The sequence below is a fragment of the Lactuca serriola genome, chromosome 1 (assembly GCF_051521515.1).
Source record: "Lactuca serriola cultivar US96UC23 chromosome 1, Lser_US96UC23_V15, whole genome shotgun sequence".
NCBI lineage: Eukaryota > Viridiplantae > Streptophyta > Magnoliopsida > Asterales > Asteraceae > Lactuca > Lactuca serriola.
The window spans coordinates 35,165,891-35,184,533 of record NC_136408.1 but is presented as its reverse complement, the minus strand read 5'-3'; the positions used below and the strand labels follow the sequence as shown (position 1 = coordinate 35,184,533).

General features: G+C 32.3%; 1 protein-coding gene across 1 annotated transcript; it reads right to left on the bottom strand.

Moving 5' to 3' along the window:
* Positions 1-5,675: 5,675 nt before the first annotated feature.
* Positions 5,676-6,710, bottom strand: LOC145082684 (uncharacterized). The gene is made up of 2 exons (XM_079023330.1): positions 6,048-6,710; positions 5,676-5,945 (listed from the first exon to the last, which is right to left on the bottom strand). The coding sequence occupies exons 1-2, from the start codon at positions 6,576-6,578 to the stop codon at positions 5,838-5,840; spliced, it is 639 nt and encodes a 212-aa protein (XP_078879456.1). The 5' UTR covers positions 6,579-6,710; the 3' UTR covers positions 5,676-5,837.
* Positions 6,711-18,643: the final 11,933 nt, after the last annotated feature.

Below are 18,643 nucleotides of genomic sequence, written 5' to 3'. Positions count from 1 at the left end.
GAGACCTTAACCCTTGGAGCTTTTTGGGTTAGTATGGAGTTATTGGACTTAGGTTGTCATTTTTGGGACCAAATCTCCTTTTGATGCCTTGTTATGGTTATACAAGCATCAAGTTTCGAACTTTACGTGACATTCATGCTTGAGAAGGCCAGATCTATGGTTTGGGGAAACAGATCTGACCTCAGGAGGTCAATAGAGTTTGTGCATGGCATGAACTCGGCGAGTAGGGTTTGGGTTTCACGTAAATTGTTCAGCGAGTAGACTCGCCGGGTTGGGGGATGACCCAGTGAGTCAGGGAGAGTCAAAGGGGGGATGAGTCAAGCCGGAACTCGCCGAGTTGTTCTTGAGACTCGGCGAGTTGAGTCGTGGTGGCCCCGCGATTCATGCCAGGTGGAACTCGTTGAGTTAGGGAAGTACTCGACGTGTCAAGAGAGGACCCGAGGGAGTCAGTGAACACATATAGACTCGCCGAGTCGCTCTAGTGCACTCGCCGAGTCCGGTCAAAGTTGACCGTTGACCATTGACCAGAGTTGACCAGTGTTGACTTGATAGGGTTAGTCAAACTTAGTTGTGAAAGTGTTAATTAGAGATATACTGTGTTATAGGAGGACTATAGCTCGGGAGATCGAGCGCTAGTGATTTCAGGGATTTGCGAGTTATCGAGATACGCGAGGTGAGTCTTCTCACTATACTTTACCTTGAGTAGGTAATCAGAGTTATGTGACAGAGTATTTGTATGCTATATGTATGTTATGTGTTGTACTGCATTATTTCTATGTGATTTATGATGTGCATGCTTATAGAGTTGGAACCGGAAGGTTCACAGAGTTAGAACCAGAGGGTTCACAGAGTAGGGTCCACAGACCCACAGAGTTATAGCCTCGAGTGGCTAATATGTGCTATGTGTGGTATTTTGGGGAACTCACTAAGCTTTGTGCTTATAGTGTTTGGTGTTATTTGTTTCAGGTACTAGTGATGACCGTGGGAAGGTGCCGACTTGATCAGTATACATACAGGATTTTTATGTTATGAGATCTTGGGATTTTTATATGTCATGGATTGAGTTTCAAACATTGATGTTTTTATGAATATTAAAGTAATTATGTTTTTATAAAATGTGAAAATTTGTTTTGAAATTTACGGTGTTACAATAGATCTTGAAGTAGACTTTGAATTAAGGATGAATCTAGACTAATAATTAGTCGCAATAAAATATTAGACTAAAACTTAGTGATAATAATAATACTAGGTTACGTCAAAGGAAAAGATAGTTGCTAGAAGCGAAGCGCTGCCCGAATTTCAAGTCGTCACTTTAACAAGTGAGCGCATAGTCACTTTAATCTTACACATAGATATGAAGTATTTAATATCAATACATGCTATATGTGCTTATTATCTGTGTTCCTAATATCTATGCTAGATGAACGATTTATACATGTTCGACTTGATTTAAACTGTACATGTATTTTTATACCTATACATATATTGAGTAAAGATGGGTAGATGAAAGATGATATGGACAATGAGAGATGAAAGATGATATAGATGTTGATAGGTGCAAGATGAAGAGAAGCCTTAACTTTAGCGTTGATCCATTCATCTAGCAGATTATAGATGACAACCACAGACTATTCTAGACAATCTAGTGGAACGCTAGTAGGCTCGCAACCTGTAGGTATTTTTGAACTACATGTTCACCAGATGTACTCTATAAATCCTGGCAGTTGTGCTTAATGGATAATATTGACGGTTGTGCCTAATAGATGACATTGGTTGGTGTGCCTAATAGATAACATCGGCAACTATGTACTTGGTGCCTTTTAGATAAACCCTGGCAGCGGTAGACTTCGTGCCTATTCCTTAGGACAATCTTTAAGAATAAATAAATGAAGAATAGATGATTCTTAGGGAAGATCCTTAAGAACAAAGAAGATAACGGGGATGAGAAATTGGGTTAATTGCTTGATGATTAAACACATTAATTATATTATTGTGGGCTGAAAACCATATGTACTCACCAAGTTTTCCAACCTGACCCACTCAGTTTATTGTATCACAGGTAGTGATATTAAAGATATATTCTGCTGAGGGATTCAAGGAGATGTAGACCATTAGTGTAAATTAATGTAAGGTCTGTTTATGCTTATGTTTATATGTTGATAATGACATCCCAATGTTTTCATATATATAAAATACATTTTTTCGGAAATGTTTTGATAATATCATTATTATGTTTTTCTTGGAACAAATTCCGCAATATTTTTCTTCAAAAATGATACTCTGATTTTTAAATAAATATAAACAAATCGGTGTTTTCTGGCCGTGAAAATGGGGATGTCACAAAGAGATATTGGCAGTGATGTTGTGTTCAAGACATTTTTAATGGATGAGGCATATGTGAGGTTTTAACTGTATGTACGGTTGGTGATGTTGATGCTTGAATCGTATACACATGAAAATCTCATCATATTACGTTCTCACATAGTATATTCGCTTCTTTCAAAGAATTGATTAGTATAATAAATTTGGATGATGATGGGATACGACGTATCAAGGGCATTGGCACGATGCAGATTAAAATGCATGATAGTATGGTTTGAATCTAGATAGTTTGTATGTTCCTAATTTTAAGAATAAATTTGATTTCTCTTGGAACTTTAGCCAAACTTGGATTCAAGTACTATGGTGAAGATGATTAGGTGAAGGTCATAGAGGGTGCTCTCATGGTGATGAAAGGGATACTACGACATAAAATTTACTTTCTGGAACAGTGACATGAACAATAGGTGTTTCTTAATCTATGGAGAAGCGAGATGATAAATCATAATTGTGACATCATCAATTGGGTCACATACACGATAAAAGAAGTCAATCTTGAGTAATAAAAAAAAGTGTGATAAAACTAGAAAAATGGAAAAAATTAAAAAAGTAAAAACTTCAAAAACATAAGGGTTTTCTTGATAATACTCATTGCAAATTCCATTTGAAAACATTTAACACTGAAAGAGAAGGTATTAACGTTGAACTAAGTGTACTCAAGGTGGAAAACGATTTTAAGTATGTTAGCATATTGTATACTTGATGAAATGAGCATAAAACCTTTAACAAAACCTTTTTATATACGCAACACGATCGGGATCATGATTTACAACGTCAAAGTGACTAGAAATGAAGAAACCTAACAACAAAAATTCTCAGCTAATTGTATTTATCTTTAGAGTATAGTACATGAATGTCCATATGATTTGGGGTAATCTATGTAGGGTTGTAAATGAACTGAACGTTCAACGAACTATTTGTGAACCGTTCGGCAGAAAGTTCGTTTATTTAATAAGCGAACAAACATGAATACAAATTATCATTCGTTTAGTTAAACGAATGAATATGAACAATGGTCTCGTTCGTTCAATTATGTTCATGGATGTTCGTTTATACTGTTTGTTTACGTTCGTTTATGTTCGTTCATATAAGTTCATTTTATGTTCACATATGCTTGATTGTGTTTGATTACATTTGTGTATTATATATATTCATTGATGTTCATATATCTTCAATTATATTTTTTTTCTAACTTTGTTCATTTATGTTCGTTTAGCATGTTCACGACCATAAACGAACGAAGATGAACAATGTAATTTGTTAAACGAACGAACATGAACAAGAAAACTCGTTCGTTTATCCGTTCGTGTTCGTTTATTTGTTCACCTAACGAACGAACATGAACAAACCTCGTTCGTGTTCATTCTATGTGTTCGGTTCCTAAACTCTTTTTTTACCCGGGATGGCAATATGATTTGGTTTTGTTGCAAGCTTTGTTCATCTCAACAATAAAATGACTATTATACCTTTATGTATTTCATTTTTTATTTTCTACCCTTTTATTTATATTTTAAACTAAAAAAAGACAATAAGCCCAACTCGTACCCGCTAAACTAAAACACATATACAATCTCTAGCTTTATATATATATATATATATATATATATATATATATATATATATATATATATATATATATATATATATATATATATATATATATATATATATATATTCTGTAATATACTTACTAGACCCTAAATCACTAAACATTAAGTCGTCACCCTCTCTTATGTTGAATCATCACCGTCATCGTTGCTCGTTACCTCCTATCCACCATCGCTCGATTTCCGCACCATCCTTGACCATTCTATTTCTACTCCATCTAACAATGGCTCGATTCATGCATAATTTTTGCTCAAAGGAGGACGAGTCCCAAAGCATACCGACGACATGCTCGATTCTCCTCCATTTCAATGTCTTTCATGCCGCCATCATTGACAGAAGCATAGTTCACCACTGCCCTTTTACCATTGTTAACGTCCAAACCAATCCTACAAAGATGTAGTCATCGATTCTCTCGAGAGGCTACAATTGCCGCGAGCAAACATATTAACAACGAGGAACGCTTTTTTGTTATGCTACTAATACTTGTACTTGCTTTGCTATTCTGCCCCATCATGGATGAGGAAGAGTTATGGGGTGTAAAAAAAATACGCTGATGGGGGGCGGACATACTATGTGTAATGCTTCACTCATTTACGATAAATAATAAATAAAAAGGTCATTCCATTTCGACACGTTACACCACGATTTTGAATCAGAAGAGAGATTTCTTGAACTGACAGATTTATTCATTCTAATTAAAGATACGGTTGAAATATGATTTTAGGGATAAGAAATAAACTAACCAAACCATGGATAAATCTAAGCGAACTTTTCTTAAATCCAAACGATCTTTTCCAACAGTTATGTTTGATTTAGGTTCAATTTTCAGTTTCAAGTTGGATTTTGAGTTTCATGTTCAGTTTTTAGTTTCAGGTTTCAATTTCATTTCATTTTCAAGTCTAATTCCAGTTTCAGGTTCGAATTTAGATTTGATTTTGGTTTTCATATTTGATTTCAGTTTCAGTCTCGATTTTAGTTTCAAGTTTCATCGATTTATGCATGATTTTTTTCTCAAAGGAGGACGATTCTTGAAGCATAATGACGACATGCTCAATTCTCCTTCATTTCAACGTCTTTGATGCCACCATCATTGGTAGGAGCGTAGTTCACCGCCACCCTTTTACCATTGCCAACGTCTAAACCAACTCTACAACACCAATTAGGTTTGATTTTCAATTCCAAGTTACATTTTGAGTTTCATGATCTATTTTAAGTTCCAGGTTCCAGTTTCATTTCACTTTCAAGTCTAATTTCAGTTTCAAGTTTAATTTCATATTTGATTTCAATTTCAGTCTCGATTTTAATTTCAAGTACATCGATTTTCATTAAGTTTTCAAGTTGATATTATGGTTTGCTTTAGGGTCCTTTCTAGTTCAAGTTTTAACGATTTTGTTGAATGTCAGAATCTACTTCATTTTAGCCGGAGGAACATTGTAGCCGGAGTATAATATGGTGGGCGGGAGTGCAGGACCAATTAGATTATATATATATATATATATATATATATATATATATATATATATATATATATATATATATATATATGTATGAAATAAATAAATTATTAAGGGCAAAACAATCTTTTTATATCATTCAAGTACCAAGCAACAAAAACATACCATAGAGATTGTGCAAGTTAAAAAAATATAAGGACCAAACATGCATATTACCCTAAATCAAGAGGGCCGTTCATGTAATTTACTCATATTTTTATTCCAATATACCCGTTAAACTCATAGCATTATTACACAACTTTCTGCATGAAATACAAGTTGTTCTTGTGAAAAAGAGTTTTACCATAAATAAATCTAATTTCTTCCAATAAAAAAAAATTAATAAGTTAGAAATAATCAATAATAATAATCATAATGTGATAGCTTGAGATGAGCAACGGACTCTTTCTTCTTCATTGTCTTCTTGAATTGCTTTGATGCCGCTTTCAACACCTTCTTCCACCCCTGTTTCATGTTCATCAAAACCCACAAGACTTTCAGAAAATTACTCCAATTTTGAAAGAGATTTACATAATTGAATCAAGAATATCTATAGGTAATCTTCACCTTGCTTTGAATTGGGGAAGAACTTGAAGGATCTGCAACCACACCGGATGAATTCGAACAAATCGATCCCAATTGATTATACCCTCTGAAAGTACCACTCCTTCTCTTCATCGGCGTCTTCTTATTGCTGAAATTGTGCTGGATTTTGAAGCAACTAAACACACACGAATCTGCAATCTTGTTCTTTACATTTTCCTTCAATTTCCTCACGGTTTCTCCGCCGCTGCTACCGTGACAAACCATATCATCGCCGCCGTGGTTGTCATCTTCATAGGAAAGCTTCCTCTGTAACTCCGGTGCTGGGGACGATGGATTTGAAGGATGAGGGACTAACGGAGACCAAATTGAGCTCTGGGTATAGTCGAAATCGAAAGCGGAGTTGTCGGGAAACTTGCAGAGAAGCTCGATCGACATTGAGGAGATCATGTATTCCACTATCTTCACCGCCGATATTCCGCCGCCATAGCTGTTCATCATGAGGCTTTCTCTCTCTTCTTCACGGCCAATTGACTCACTTCCGTTGAAATCCATGGTTGATTGTTGGACTCTGTTGGCTGTTCGCAGATCAATTGGTGAAGGAAAACGAAGGATAAAAGTAGCCGGTACGAGGAAGATGACAAAAAATAGCCGTTGGAGGGACAATCTCGGACTCTCCGATGACTGTTGAAACAAATGTCAAAATAAAGAGATCTTTGGGCCTTTGAGCCCGTTGTGATTTTGATTGGGCTCTTCAGAGAATCGAAATGTTTAATTATTATAAGTTAATTTTGCGAAAACTTGTTAGATTAACAGATTTATTGTTATAACAATATAATTCTGTAATTAGATTTAACAAATTATTAGTTTAAAAATTCATATGATATTAAGCTATAGCTTTAAAAACACACCGGAGTACAAGTACTACTTCGATATCTAAACGATTTTTTCCCCTCTAATAAACAATTAGCGAAGTAAAAATAAATTTACATAAATTACAGAGATCTTTAATATAAACTATATTCTAAATTAATGTGTAGTTAGTTTTTAATATTCATTTTAATTTTTATTAATAACTTCTATGGCATATCAGTGTTTTAATATTTAAAATGTACTACATTTTCAACAACTTATATGAAAATCCATAAACTTATTTACTTTTTTCAGAAAAAAATTATTTATATGTTTAAAAGATTTCAAAAAAGTCATTCAAATTAAATAGTTTATTTATTTATTTATTTTACAAAATACAACATCAAAGCAAAATAAGTAACAAAACGGAAATAAGTTGATGTGAAAAAAACATAAATGCAACGATTCTGATCGTGAAACATTGTTTGTGTTACCACTAATGTAATAATGGTTCGGTTTTTGACTAAATCCAAAACCGAGTTGAAAATTTTGGTTTTTGACTTTGAAATATACATACCCAGTTGAGATGTGATATGATTGCATCGCGATGCCTAAGAACACGATCTAATAGATCGTTGTATCGAGTAGTTGGATCATAGTCTTTTACCATGAGCGCTTTAGGGCGTCCTCAATATATGTTTTCAGATACTGCTATCCAATTACAACCCGTCTTTGCTCAATGGATAATATTTTCTATATAATTTGAAATTATTGTAATTTTACTTTATGACATATACGAGATGCCTACTAATTGAAGGAAATATGAGGTTCGTAGTTAAGAGGGTTGTGCAAAAAAAACATCACAACTTACCAACTACCTAACAAAAAAAACAAAATTTAAAACCGAAAAACAAAACCATTATGGAAAAAATGGTAAACCGCATCGTATGAACGGATCACGTCAAACCCGTCTTAAAGCCACGTGAGAGGTTAATCACCAAACACTACCAACATTTTAAGTGTATGAGGGTTTGAACCATAAACTTCATGTGTGAAATTTGTTGGGTAAATAACAAAGCAAGTTAATTACTCTATACAAATGATAAACAAGCTTCGGTGAAACTTGCGGAATAAAATTTCTGAAGAGAGAGAGAGAGAGAGAGAGAGAGAGAGAGAGAGAGAGAGATAGAGAGAGAGAGAGATGATTTTACTAAATTTTCAGGAATTATTACAATTACTTAGTGTTGCACCTTACTTGACCTCTCAAAACAAAAAAAAATCATTCTTGCTTACAAACTGCTCCAAAGAATGTGCTCTCGCAATGATCTTTTTCTTGAAAGAACTAATAAAAAACTAGCATGAAATAATGATGGAAATGTGTGCCTATTTATAGGCAAATATGGAAAACCCTAAATCTAATGGGCTAGACCCATCATAATTAGTCCATGAAAAGGATGCTCTAAATCTTAGCCAATCACGGAACACTATACAACAACTTCCTCCTTCCTGACAGAGATTTTTCTCACCAGCAAAGCTTTCTACCACAAACAAAGCTTTATGCCACCAAATAGAACTTTCTCTCACCAAATAGAGCTTTCATTTACCAACACAACTTTCCAACTTTCTTTCACCAACATAACTTTCTACCACAAATAAATAGGGCTTTCTCTCACAAATAGAGCTTTTTGCCACCAACAAAGATTTCTTTTTGCCATCAAATAGAGCTTTCACTCATCAATAGAGCTTTCTCCCACCAACATAATTTTCTCTCACCAACAGAGATTTCTCTTAACAACATAGCTTTCTGTCAAAATTTCACACCCCAACAAAATTTCACTCCTCAACCGTTAGACTCCAATCGCGGAGGAAAACCAAACTATTTTGAAAACTTATGGTTTAATGAATTTTTTTTACTGGTTGAGTTTGGTTTCTTTTAAATGAAAACCGAAAAGAAAGGAACCAAACAAAATACTAAAATTTATGTTATTTTATGTATTTGTTTAATTACGTATGTGTGTTAAAAAATAGAATGATAATTACCCATTCAAGTTTTTTTTATTGAAAGTTGAAGTGATAAACACGTTTGACATTGTTTTGTATTTTGTTAAATTCAAATGACATTTGTTTGATTAAACAATACATAAACAAGCGTTTCTGTCAATCCTGTTTTTTTCTCGTGTCTCAACCATTTCAAATCCGATGATCTCACCCTGATGATCGTTTGCATACATATTTTCTTTATCACTTAGACAATCCTGATTTTTTTCTTGTGCCTCAACCACTTGTTGGAGATAACTATCTATTTTGGAGTCAAGCATTTATTACTTTATTTGTCAAGAACAAGTCCACTTTGTTGATTGATTGTTGCCTAAACCAAACATTTATGATACGATGATGCTTAATTCCTAGATGCGTAATAATAATCTTGTAATCTCCTGGATTTTAAACTCTATTTTAAAGGAGATGTTTACATTTGGATAGATGTGAAGGATCATTTTCATCATATCAATGGTCTTGGAATCTTTCGAATCATAAGAGAAATTGTAAATCTAAACAAAAATTATGAGACAATTAGTGGTTACTGTTAAAAAACTACAAACACATTTTTCCCAACATCTTCATTTCTTATATCATTTGAGGACAAAGAAACAGAAGCTTTTCAAGAACATACATAAAAACCTCACTACAAAAACCCTATTCTACTCTTGTAACAAAACACTCAAGCCCTAATCTAAAATGATTATCAGATATGAATGAACAAGATGTAACACAGCAGAATATAAAGAATGATCAAGAAAAAATACAACAGATCTAGTACTCGATCTATTTGATCTGTAAGAAAACCCTAACAGAAGAAGCTTGTATCAAGAGAGAAGAATGAGATGAAAATATCTTGACGATCTGATCTCTTCCCACTCTCTCTCTTCTTTTATATCTCATATCATTGAAACGGATCTAACCCGACCCAGCTTTAGGTCCGCGCCTTTTTACCTTTACACCTGCATTCACTTATATACAAGATATATATATATATATATATATATATATATATATATGTGTGTGTGTGTATAAAAATAAATATAAGATTATATATTAATTCATAATATTTTCAACAGTTACTTCACAAAACTCAAATCTCTTTGCTAAGAACTATCCAATTCATGTCCTTAAATATTCATGTGGAAATATGAGTGTAACAGAGTCAAATAAATTGAAAAATATTTTCAAATGGAACATGTAATTAATTTATTGATTGGTCACAATGATTCATTCTCTCATACCACATGTCAGTTCATGGATATGTTAATATATCTAATACCGTTGATCAATCGTCTTTTCTCTCTAGTTGCACAAGAAGGGAAACAAAAGGCTATGTCTAATGAAGTCCAGCAATCCATGAAATTTCTTGTAATATCAAATCAACAAAAAGCTCGAATTTCTATTCAACGAAAAGACTTTTCATGTTGTTCTCATAGTAAAATTCCAAGGACATACAATCAAAAAGTTGCATGGTTATCCATGTGGTTACAAATCAAAAAGCAAATCAAATCAAATCAAGTAGTTATCGTTACAACTTATAATAATATCAACAATCCCCTGGAAATAGCAAATATAGAACAACATGTTTTACAGGTTATCTCAAGTTCAATCCTAACAAATTATGTTTCTCTTTCAAACCACATGACATGTGAATCCTAATGAAGAATCCTCCTTCGGTAAATGATATTCGTTATCAGTCAATAATGGTTATAATTCACATATGTGATTATAGATTCCAGAGCTACATATCATGCTTGTCCTGTCATCGATATGTTTTTCCTTCGGTAAATGATATTCATTCAAGTACGTTGGAGATGAGCCGCTAACGCAATTAGGCTTATGTTTGATTTTACCTATGACTTTACATATTTTTTCTATAATTACAATAATTCAAGGTCAACTTTAAATAGTGTGAAAGAAGAAGTTTGTGGCTAAAAACTACAAACATTTAAAAATTGAAAAAGAGAAACCTAATGTAAAATATCATACCGAATAAAAAAAGAGTATATATCGACAAGGCCTTTTTGTTCGAAGTGTTATAGAAAGCCACTTTATACCGAAGACAAAAGCTACATATATTTATATGATACAATTATTTCATGGAGGATTTATCTAAGTAATGATTGAAAATTTTGTTTTAATGTCCCCAATCATTTTGATTAATGCATAATAAGAAATATTAGAGACGAACTTGGGAACATGGATTAGTTCCCAGCGTAATGGCAATCATTAAGCCAACCATGCAAGCAAACTGAACTTCCCAAACGCGGTCGTTTATATGTGATTTTTGTAGTTAATAAATCCGTTAAAACGGTTTTAATTTGAAATTATATATTAAAAAAATTTCGTCCCTAAATAAAAATGATAATTAACTTATAAATATTACGCTATTATTATAAAATTCCTACTTTAAAGCATTCACAATATATATGTTTTTAAAGTGTTTTCACTTAAAAAAAACTAAGAAGAATATTCTCTCCTGACGTTTTTCACTAAAGCTTTTAGGAAAAAAAAGTTGATAATTAACCAATTACAAATGATCAATTTATCAAAAAAAAATTAATATAGTATATATATATATATATATATATATATATATATATATATATATATATATATATATATATATATATATTGATAAATCATATATAAATATATTTGATAAATTATATGAAAAAAAAAGTAAATGAAAAAGCTTTTTACTGTGGGTATTAGTTAAATTTTTACTGTGGGTATTTAAAAAAACATTATGAAATACCTCTTTCTATAAACACACTTACATAGAAAGACAAAGATCCAGTCCACTGCCTAGTGCATATGGTTGTCCTATGAGTAGCTAACCATTATGAACCTATTTACCAACTTATTAAGATTCTTAATTTAATTGATATTTTTTTTGTCATAAAATATAATATTCTCTATATTTTATTTTGGATTATTCCCTAATTACAACACCTTTTTATAAATATTTATTTATAAATTTACTTAGTTCATATTAGCAATGACGACAGGATATTTAAATTTTTTGTAATTTTGTAATTCGTTTTTTTCAACAATTTTAGATATCCATTATAAGTATTTGATTGAATAAACAAAGGAAAAAAAAGAATATATATATATATATATATATATATATATATATATATATATATATATATATATATATATATATATATATATATATGTTTGAAGAAAACCAATTTTCGTTCTTTTTTTATAAACTTTTTGAGTTATTTATCTTCATTATTTTAGTTACTTAGCCCTCTTCTTCTTCTTCTTCTTCTTTTTAATTTTTTTAATTTTTTTTATTTATTTTTTAATTCTGCTTTGTTTTTCATAGTTACTTATCTTGCTTTTAGAAAAAAAAAATCATATATCTTTTAAATTAAAAGAAATTAACTTACGAATTATTAGGATATATACTTTAACGTCAAAAAATAACGAGTTTCTTTAACAAAATATTATACTCTTAAGATTCTTAAGAGAGTTATATAACGAGTTGCATTAAGTATATGAGAATCAACATGTCATGATGTGGTTTTTCTTTTTTCAAAAAAAAAAAGTCACGCATGAAAAAAAAAATGGCTCAGAGACTATAGCGCGTTAACCACAAAACTAAGGTGGTGTGTGTTTTATGTCCGCAGATCTTTCTAGCAATTTTTGTCTGCGCTGTGCCGCACAGACATTAGTGGACTAGAGTCTTTTAACATCTGCAGACATTTTCTAGCCTAAAAAAACATATATACTTTACATATTTTTTTTAGTTTTTTTTGAATTTATATTTTTTCCAACTTTATTAGTGATAAACAATTTGAAAAAAAAGAGTTACAATGCTTCAAAAAAAGTTCAACGACACAAACATGATATTTTGACAAAGTTATAAATAAAAATTTATTACAATAATGGTCGTTAAAATTGTTTATATATATATATATATATATATATATATATATATATATATATATATATATATATATATATATTCTTATATTTTTTGTGCCAAATTTTATAAAACATTATTTAATAAAGCATCGTCAATTTCTTAGAAAAAAATATTTATGACACGTTTTTAATTAATTTAATTGAAAAAATCGAAGTTTATTTCACTTCATTTATATATCAAATTCTTTGATTCCTAATTACAATGATTAGACATAACTTTGCGACCAAAATTGTTAGTTTTTATCAAACATATACGTTAATTTGTATCATTTTTATTTTTCATTTTTTATACAATAATACATAAAAGTTGATTTAGATTTGTTAATTATTTATAACAAAGTCATAAATATATTAAAAAAATCACTTTTAGTTTAAAAAAAATCAGTTTATTTAGATTTTAGTTTATTTTAGTAGTCTGCAGATGTTAAAAAAACAAATTGTTTTCTTTTTTCACACTGCAGACGTTTGGTCCACCTCTTCTACTGCAGAGGTCTACAGATATGGTCCGCAGACTGCATATATTTTACCTCAGAAAAAACAAACAACACCTAAACGTTTTTCGATAGACTATCTTCTGACCTTAATAAATATATATAAAGAGTTCATTAATAATATATATAAATATCTTCTGACCTTAATAAGTATATATATAAATATAAACTATCTTCCGATCGAGAGATGATCCCTTGTCTTTTTAGAAGATCAGGAAATAAGATTATCACCGAGAAAAACACAATACCCGAAGATCGAACAGCGAGAGACGGGACATCCGCCCCAGTCGGCATCTGAATATGCAGGAAGATCAGAAGACGGGGAAACATGAAGTTGCAGGCCGTGGTCTAAAGTCCCTCGAACATAGCGCAGTATACGCTTGAGTGCATTCATATGAGGTTCTCGGGGATCATGCATGAATAAACATATCTGCTGAACTGCAAATGCGATGTCCGGGTGAGTAAACGTGAGATACTGAAGAGAACCGGCAAGACTGCGATATAATGATGGATCCACAATAGGAGTACCAGTATTGTCTAGCTTATGAGTAGTCTCTGTAGGGGTACAAGTTGGATTACACTGAAGCATATTGGCTCTCCCAAGAATCTCAGAAGCACATTTCTGCTGAGACAGAAAGAGACCTTGAGGAGAGCGAGTAGCAGAAATGCCGAGAAAGTACTTAAGGGCTCCAAGATCTGTCATGGTGAACTCTCTGCTAGGTTGAGTAATGATAGACTGGAGGAGAGAAGTAGAGGAGGTCGTCAATACAATATCATCCACATAGAGTAACAGGTAGGCTTTGTCACCTCTACGATGATAGATGAATATAGACGAATCGGTAAGGCTGTGGTGATGAGACTCTGGGAAATCGAGTTAAACAACCACAGTTTGATGAGGTTGTCAAGTCGTTCCCATCATGTGTCAATAGGTGGCTTGTTTGGTGCATCATAAGTATCATCGATGTGGTCTTGGAGGTCGTAAGCAATGCAATGAGCAGTAAAGAAGTCACTCTAAGGATCATAGTTATGACTATTGAGAGCGAGAATCAAGGGAACATAAGTCTTGATGTTGGTTATTCCGTATGCCTTGTGAGGAGGTTTAGAGGAGGTGCTACTGTCTCCTGGAATTGGAAAGAAGGAAGAAAAGATAACAAACAGGAGGGAAGAAGAAGAATTAAGAAGAAGAAGATAGAAGGGACCGACTAGGGTTTGAGAGAAGAAGTCTCTAATACCATGCTAAACCGTGATTTTCCCATAACTCAATTATACATTAAACATACGTATAAATACCAAGCCACTTGGGCCAATACATACAAGGCTTACACAATGGGCTATCTAGAAATATATATAACTAATACAATATAACATGTGATCCGCTAACAATCATGCATGTGATGTAGGAGACACTCAACAACAATAATGTTGAGGTATCCATTTTCGTTTTCTTTTGTTATTTATTTTCAAGATAAATGAGAAAAATAATAAAATGAGATTTTGTATAATTTATGTTTTCAAAACCGAACATCAATTTACAATTTAGTAGTATACAGACGAAACCCAACCTTAAAAAACAATAGTTTACGACACGGATTCATGAGGAAAAAAATATTTCTTGGTTACTTGTCTTTTCTAATAAATGAAAGTTTATTTACCACTTATCACACTCACATTCAATTTGCTAAATATCATTTTATGGGTACGTTGAATTAGTTTTTTTCTTTCCCACATGTCATTTTATAAGTTTTTCTATTTTATTAAATTCTATTTTAATATCATAATTGCAATAAATGTAGTAATAAATTGATATTATTTTCATTAATGATCTTACCTCTTAATTTCAAAATTTTCAAAATTAAAGCTTATTAGCTTCTTTTATTTATTTAAAATATTTGTATAAATTTAAAAGATAAAAAACATTTTTATTATAATAATTCATTATTTTTTCTTATTTTCTTTTAAATTCAAAATTCTCAAATATTTTGACCTTTATATTTAACTTTAAAAAAAAAAAGATTAACCCATGTAATACATGGGTCTCACCACTAGTATTTAATAAAAATAAGATTTCAAATCCAACATAATACAAATATACAATTTCAATATCATCTTATATTTTTTAAAACAATATTATCCTAAAACATTTTTGAGAAATTGAGTAATCTAACATTTATAAGCGATCATTTTAAACAAAATAACAAATATTTCTTTTGCTCCGGAACATAACATTCTGAAGCTGTGGTCTTCATTCCGGACTACATATTCCGGAGTTCCTACTCCGGATTATAACTCCAGTCTTTTTTTTTCGTCTCCTATATATATATATATATATATATATATATATATATATATATATATATATATATATATATCAATGTTGTAAAAATCTCGATTAGGTCCCGATTAATCTCCGATTAATCCCTAGGCTCTACTTGACCGATTAGAGAGCGCCTAGCGATTAATCCATGCATACAAAATGACTGAAACAGTAGAACCCGATGAAATTTTAACACTTTGAAGAAGTTATGTCTCAATAGAAACTATTTGGGGTATGATTAGTGTTGTATTTATCATATTAACCTATTTTTGTATGATCTTAGTGGTATTTATGAACTTTTATATGATATTAGTCATATTTAATTTTTTAAAATATAACAAATTAGCAATTAATGGTCCCTGATTAATCTCCGCCTAGCCGATTAATCCCTTGACCCTAGTCCACCGACTAGCTAACGTCGAGCGATTTTTACAACCTTGATATATATATATATATATATATATATATATATATATATATATGTGTGTGTGTGTGTGTGTGTGTGTGTGTGTGTGTGTTGACCCAACTCGTCGAGTTGGTCGAGTTGGCTGGACAACTCGACGAGTTTTCCTCTTGCTTAACACATTCAGTTGATCCATCGATTCCAGGGACTCTAAGGCTCAGATCTAAACTCCAAATGTGTCTTAAAGGATAAAGTTTCCAACTTTTTCCTTTACCACTACCCCAAATGCTAAAAGGCTCTTATCTAAGGCTTGAAACTCAAAAGCTTAAACCATTAAGCCCAAATCCATAAAGATCTGGAACCTTTCCTTTCCAAAGAGGTCCTCACCTCAAAATAGTCCCAAAGATTGATGCTTTATAGACATGCATGTCTAATGCATGTCTTGAAGCCAAATTAGGCCAAAAAGGGAAAAACATGCCCTAAAATCCATGCATGGCATCAAAGCTTGACAAAAACCCAGATCTAACGCATTCTGAGGCCATCTAAATCACTTTTAGTTTAAAAAAAATCAGTTTATTTAGATTTTAGTTTATTTTAGTAGCCTGCAGATGTTAAAAAAACAAATTGTTTTCTTTTTTCACACTGCAGACGTTTGGTCCACCTCTTCTACTGCAGAGGTCTACAGATATGGTTCGCAGACTGCATATATTTAACCTCAGAAAAAACAAACAACACCTAAACGTTTTTCGATAGACTATCTTCTGACCTTAATAAATATATATAAAGAGTTCATTAATAATATATATAAATATCTTCTGACCTTAATAAGTATATATATAAATATAAACTATCTTCTGATCGAGAGATGATCCCTTGTCTTTTTAGAAGATCAGGAAATAAGATTATCACCGAGAAAAACACAATACCCGAAGATCGAACAGCGAGAGACGGGACATCCGCCCCAGTCGGCATCTGAATATGCAGGAAGATCAGAAGACGGGGAAACATGAAGTTGCAGGCCGTGGTCTAAAGTCCCTCGAACATAGCGCAGTATACGCTTGAGTGCATTCATATGAGGTTCTCGGGGATCATGCATGAATAAACATATCTGCTGAACTGCAAATGCGATGTCCGGGTGAGTAAACGTGAGATACTGAAGAGAACCGGCAAGACTGCGATATAATGATGGATCCACAATAGGAGTACCAGTATTGTCTAGCTTATGAGTAGTCTCTGTAGGGGTACAAGTTGGATTACACTGAAGCATATTGGCTCTCCCAAGAATCTCAGAAGCACATTTCTGCTGAGACAGAAAGAGACCTTGAGGAGAGCGAGTAGCAGAAATGCCGAGAAAGTACTTAAGGGCTCCAAGATCTGTCATGGTGAACTCTCTGCTAGGTTGAGTAATGATAGACTGGAGGAGAGAAGTAGAGGAGGTCGTCAATACAATATCATCCACATAGAGTAACAGGTAGGCTTTGTCACCTCTACGATGATAGATGAATATATACGAATCGGTGAGGCTGTGGTGATGAGACTCTGGGAAATCGAGTTAAACAACCACAGTTTGATGAGGTTGTCAAGTCGTTCCCATCATGTGTCAATAGGTGGCTTGTTTGGTGCATCATAAGTATCATCGATGTGGTCTTGGAGGTCGTAAGCAATGCAATGAGCAGTAAAGAAGTCACTCTAAGGATCATAGTTATGACTATTGAGAGCGAGAATCAAGGGAACATAAGTCTTGATGTTGGTTATTCCGTATGCCTTGTGAGGAGGTTTAGAGGAGGTGCTACTGTCTCCTGGAATTGGAAAGAAGGAAGAAAAGATAACAAACAGGAGGGAAGAAGAAGAATTAAGAAGAAGAAGATAGAAGGGACCGACTAGGGTTTGAGAGAAGAAGTCTCTAATACCATGCTAAACCGTGATTTTCCCATAACTCAATTATACATTAAACATACGTATAAATACCAAGCCACTTGGGCCAATACATACAAGGCTTACACAATGGGCTATCTAGAAATATATATAACTAATACAATATAACATGTGATCCGCTAACAATCATGCATGTGATGTAGGAGACACTCAACAACAATAATGTTGAGGTATCCATTTTCGTTTTCTTTTGTTATTTATTTTCAAGATAAATGAGAAAAATAATAAAATGAGATTTTGTATAATTTATGTTTTCAAAACCGAACATCAATTTACAATTTAGTAGTATACAGACGAAACCCAACCTTAAAAAACAATAGTTTACGACACGGATTCATGAGGAAAAAAATATTTCTTGGTTACTTGTCTTTTCTAATAAATGAAAGTTTATTTACCACTTATCACACTCACATTCAATTTGCTAAATATCATTTTATGGATACGTTGAATTAGTTTTTTTCTGTCCCACATGTCATTTTATAAGTTTTTCTATTTTATTAAATTCTATTTTAATATCATAATTGCAATAAATGTAGTAATAAATTGATATTATTTTCATTAATGATCTTACCTCTTAATTTCAAAATTTTCAAAATTAAAGCTTATTAGCTTCTTTTATTTATTTAAAATATTTGTATAAATT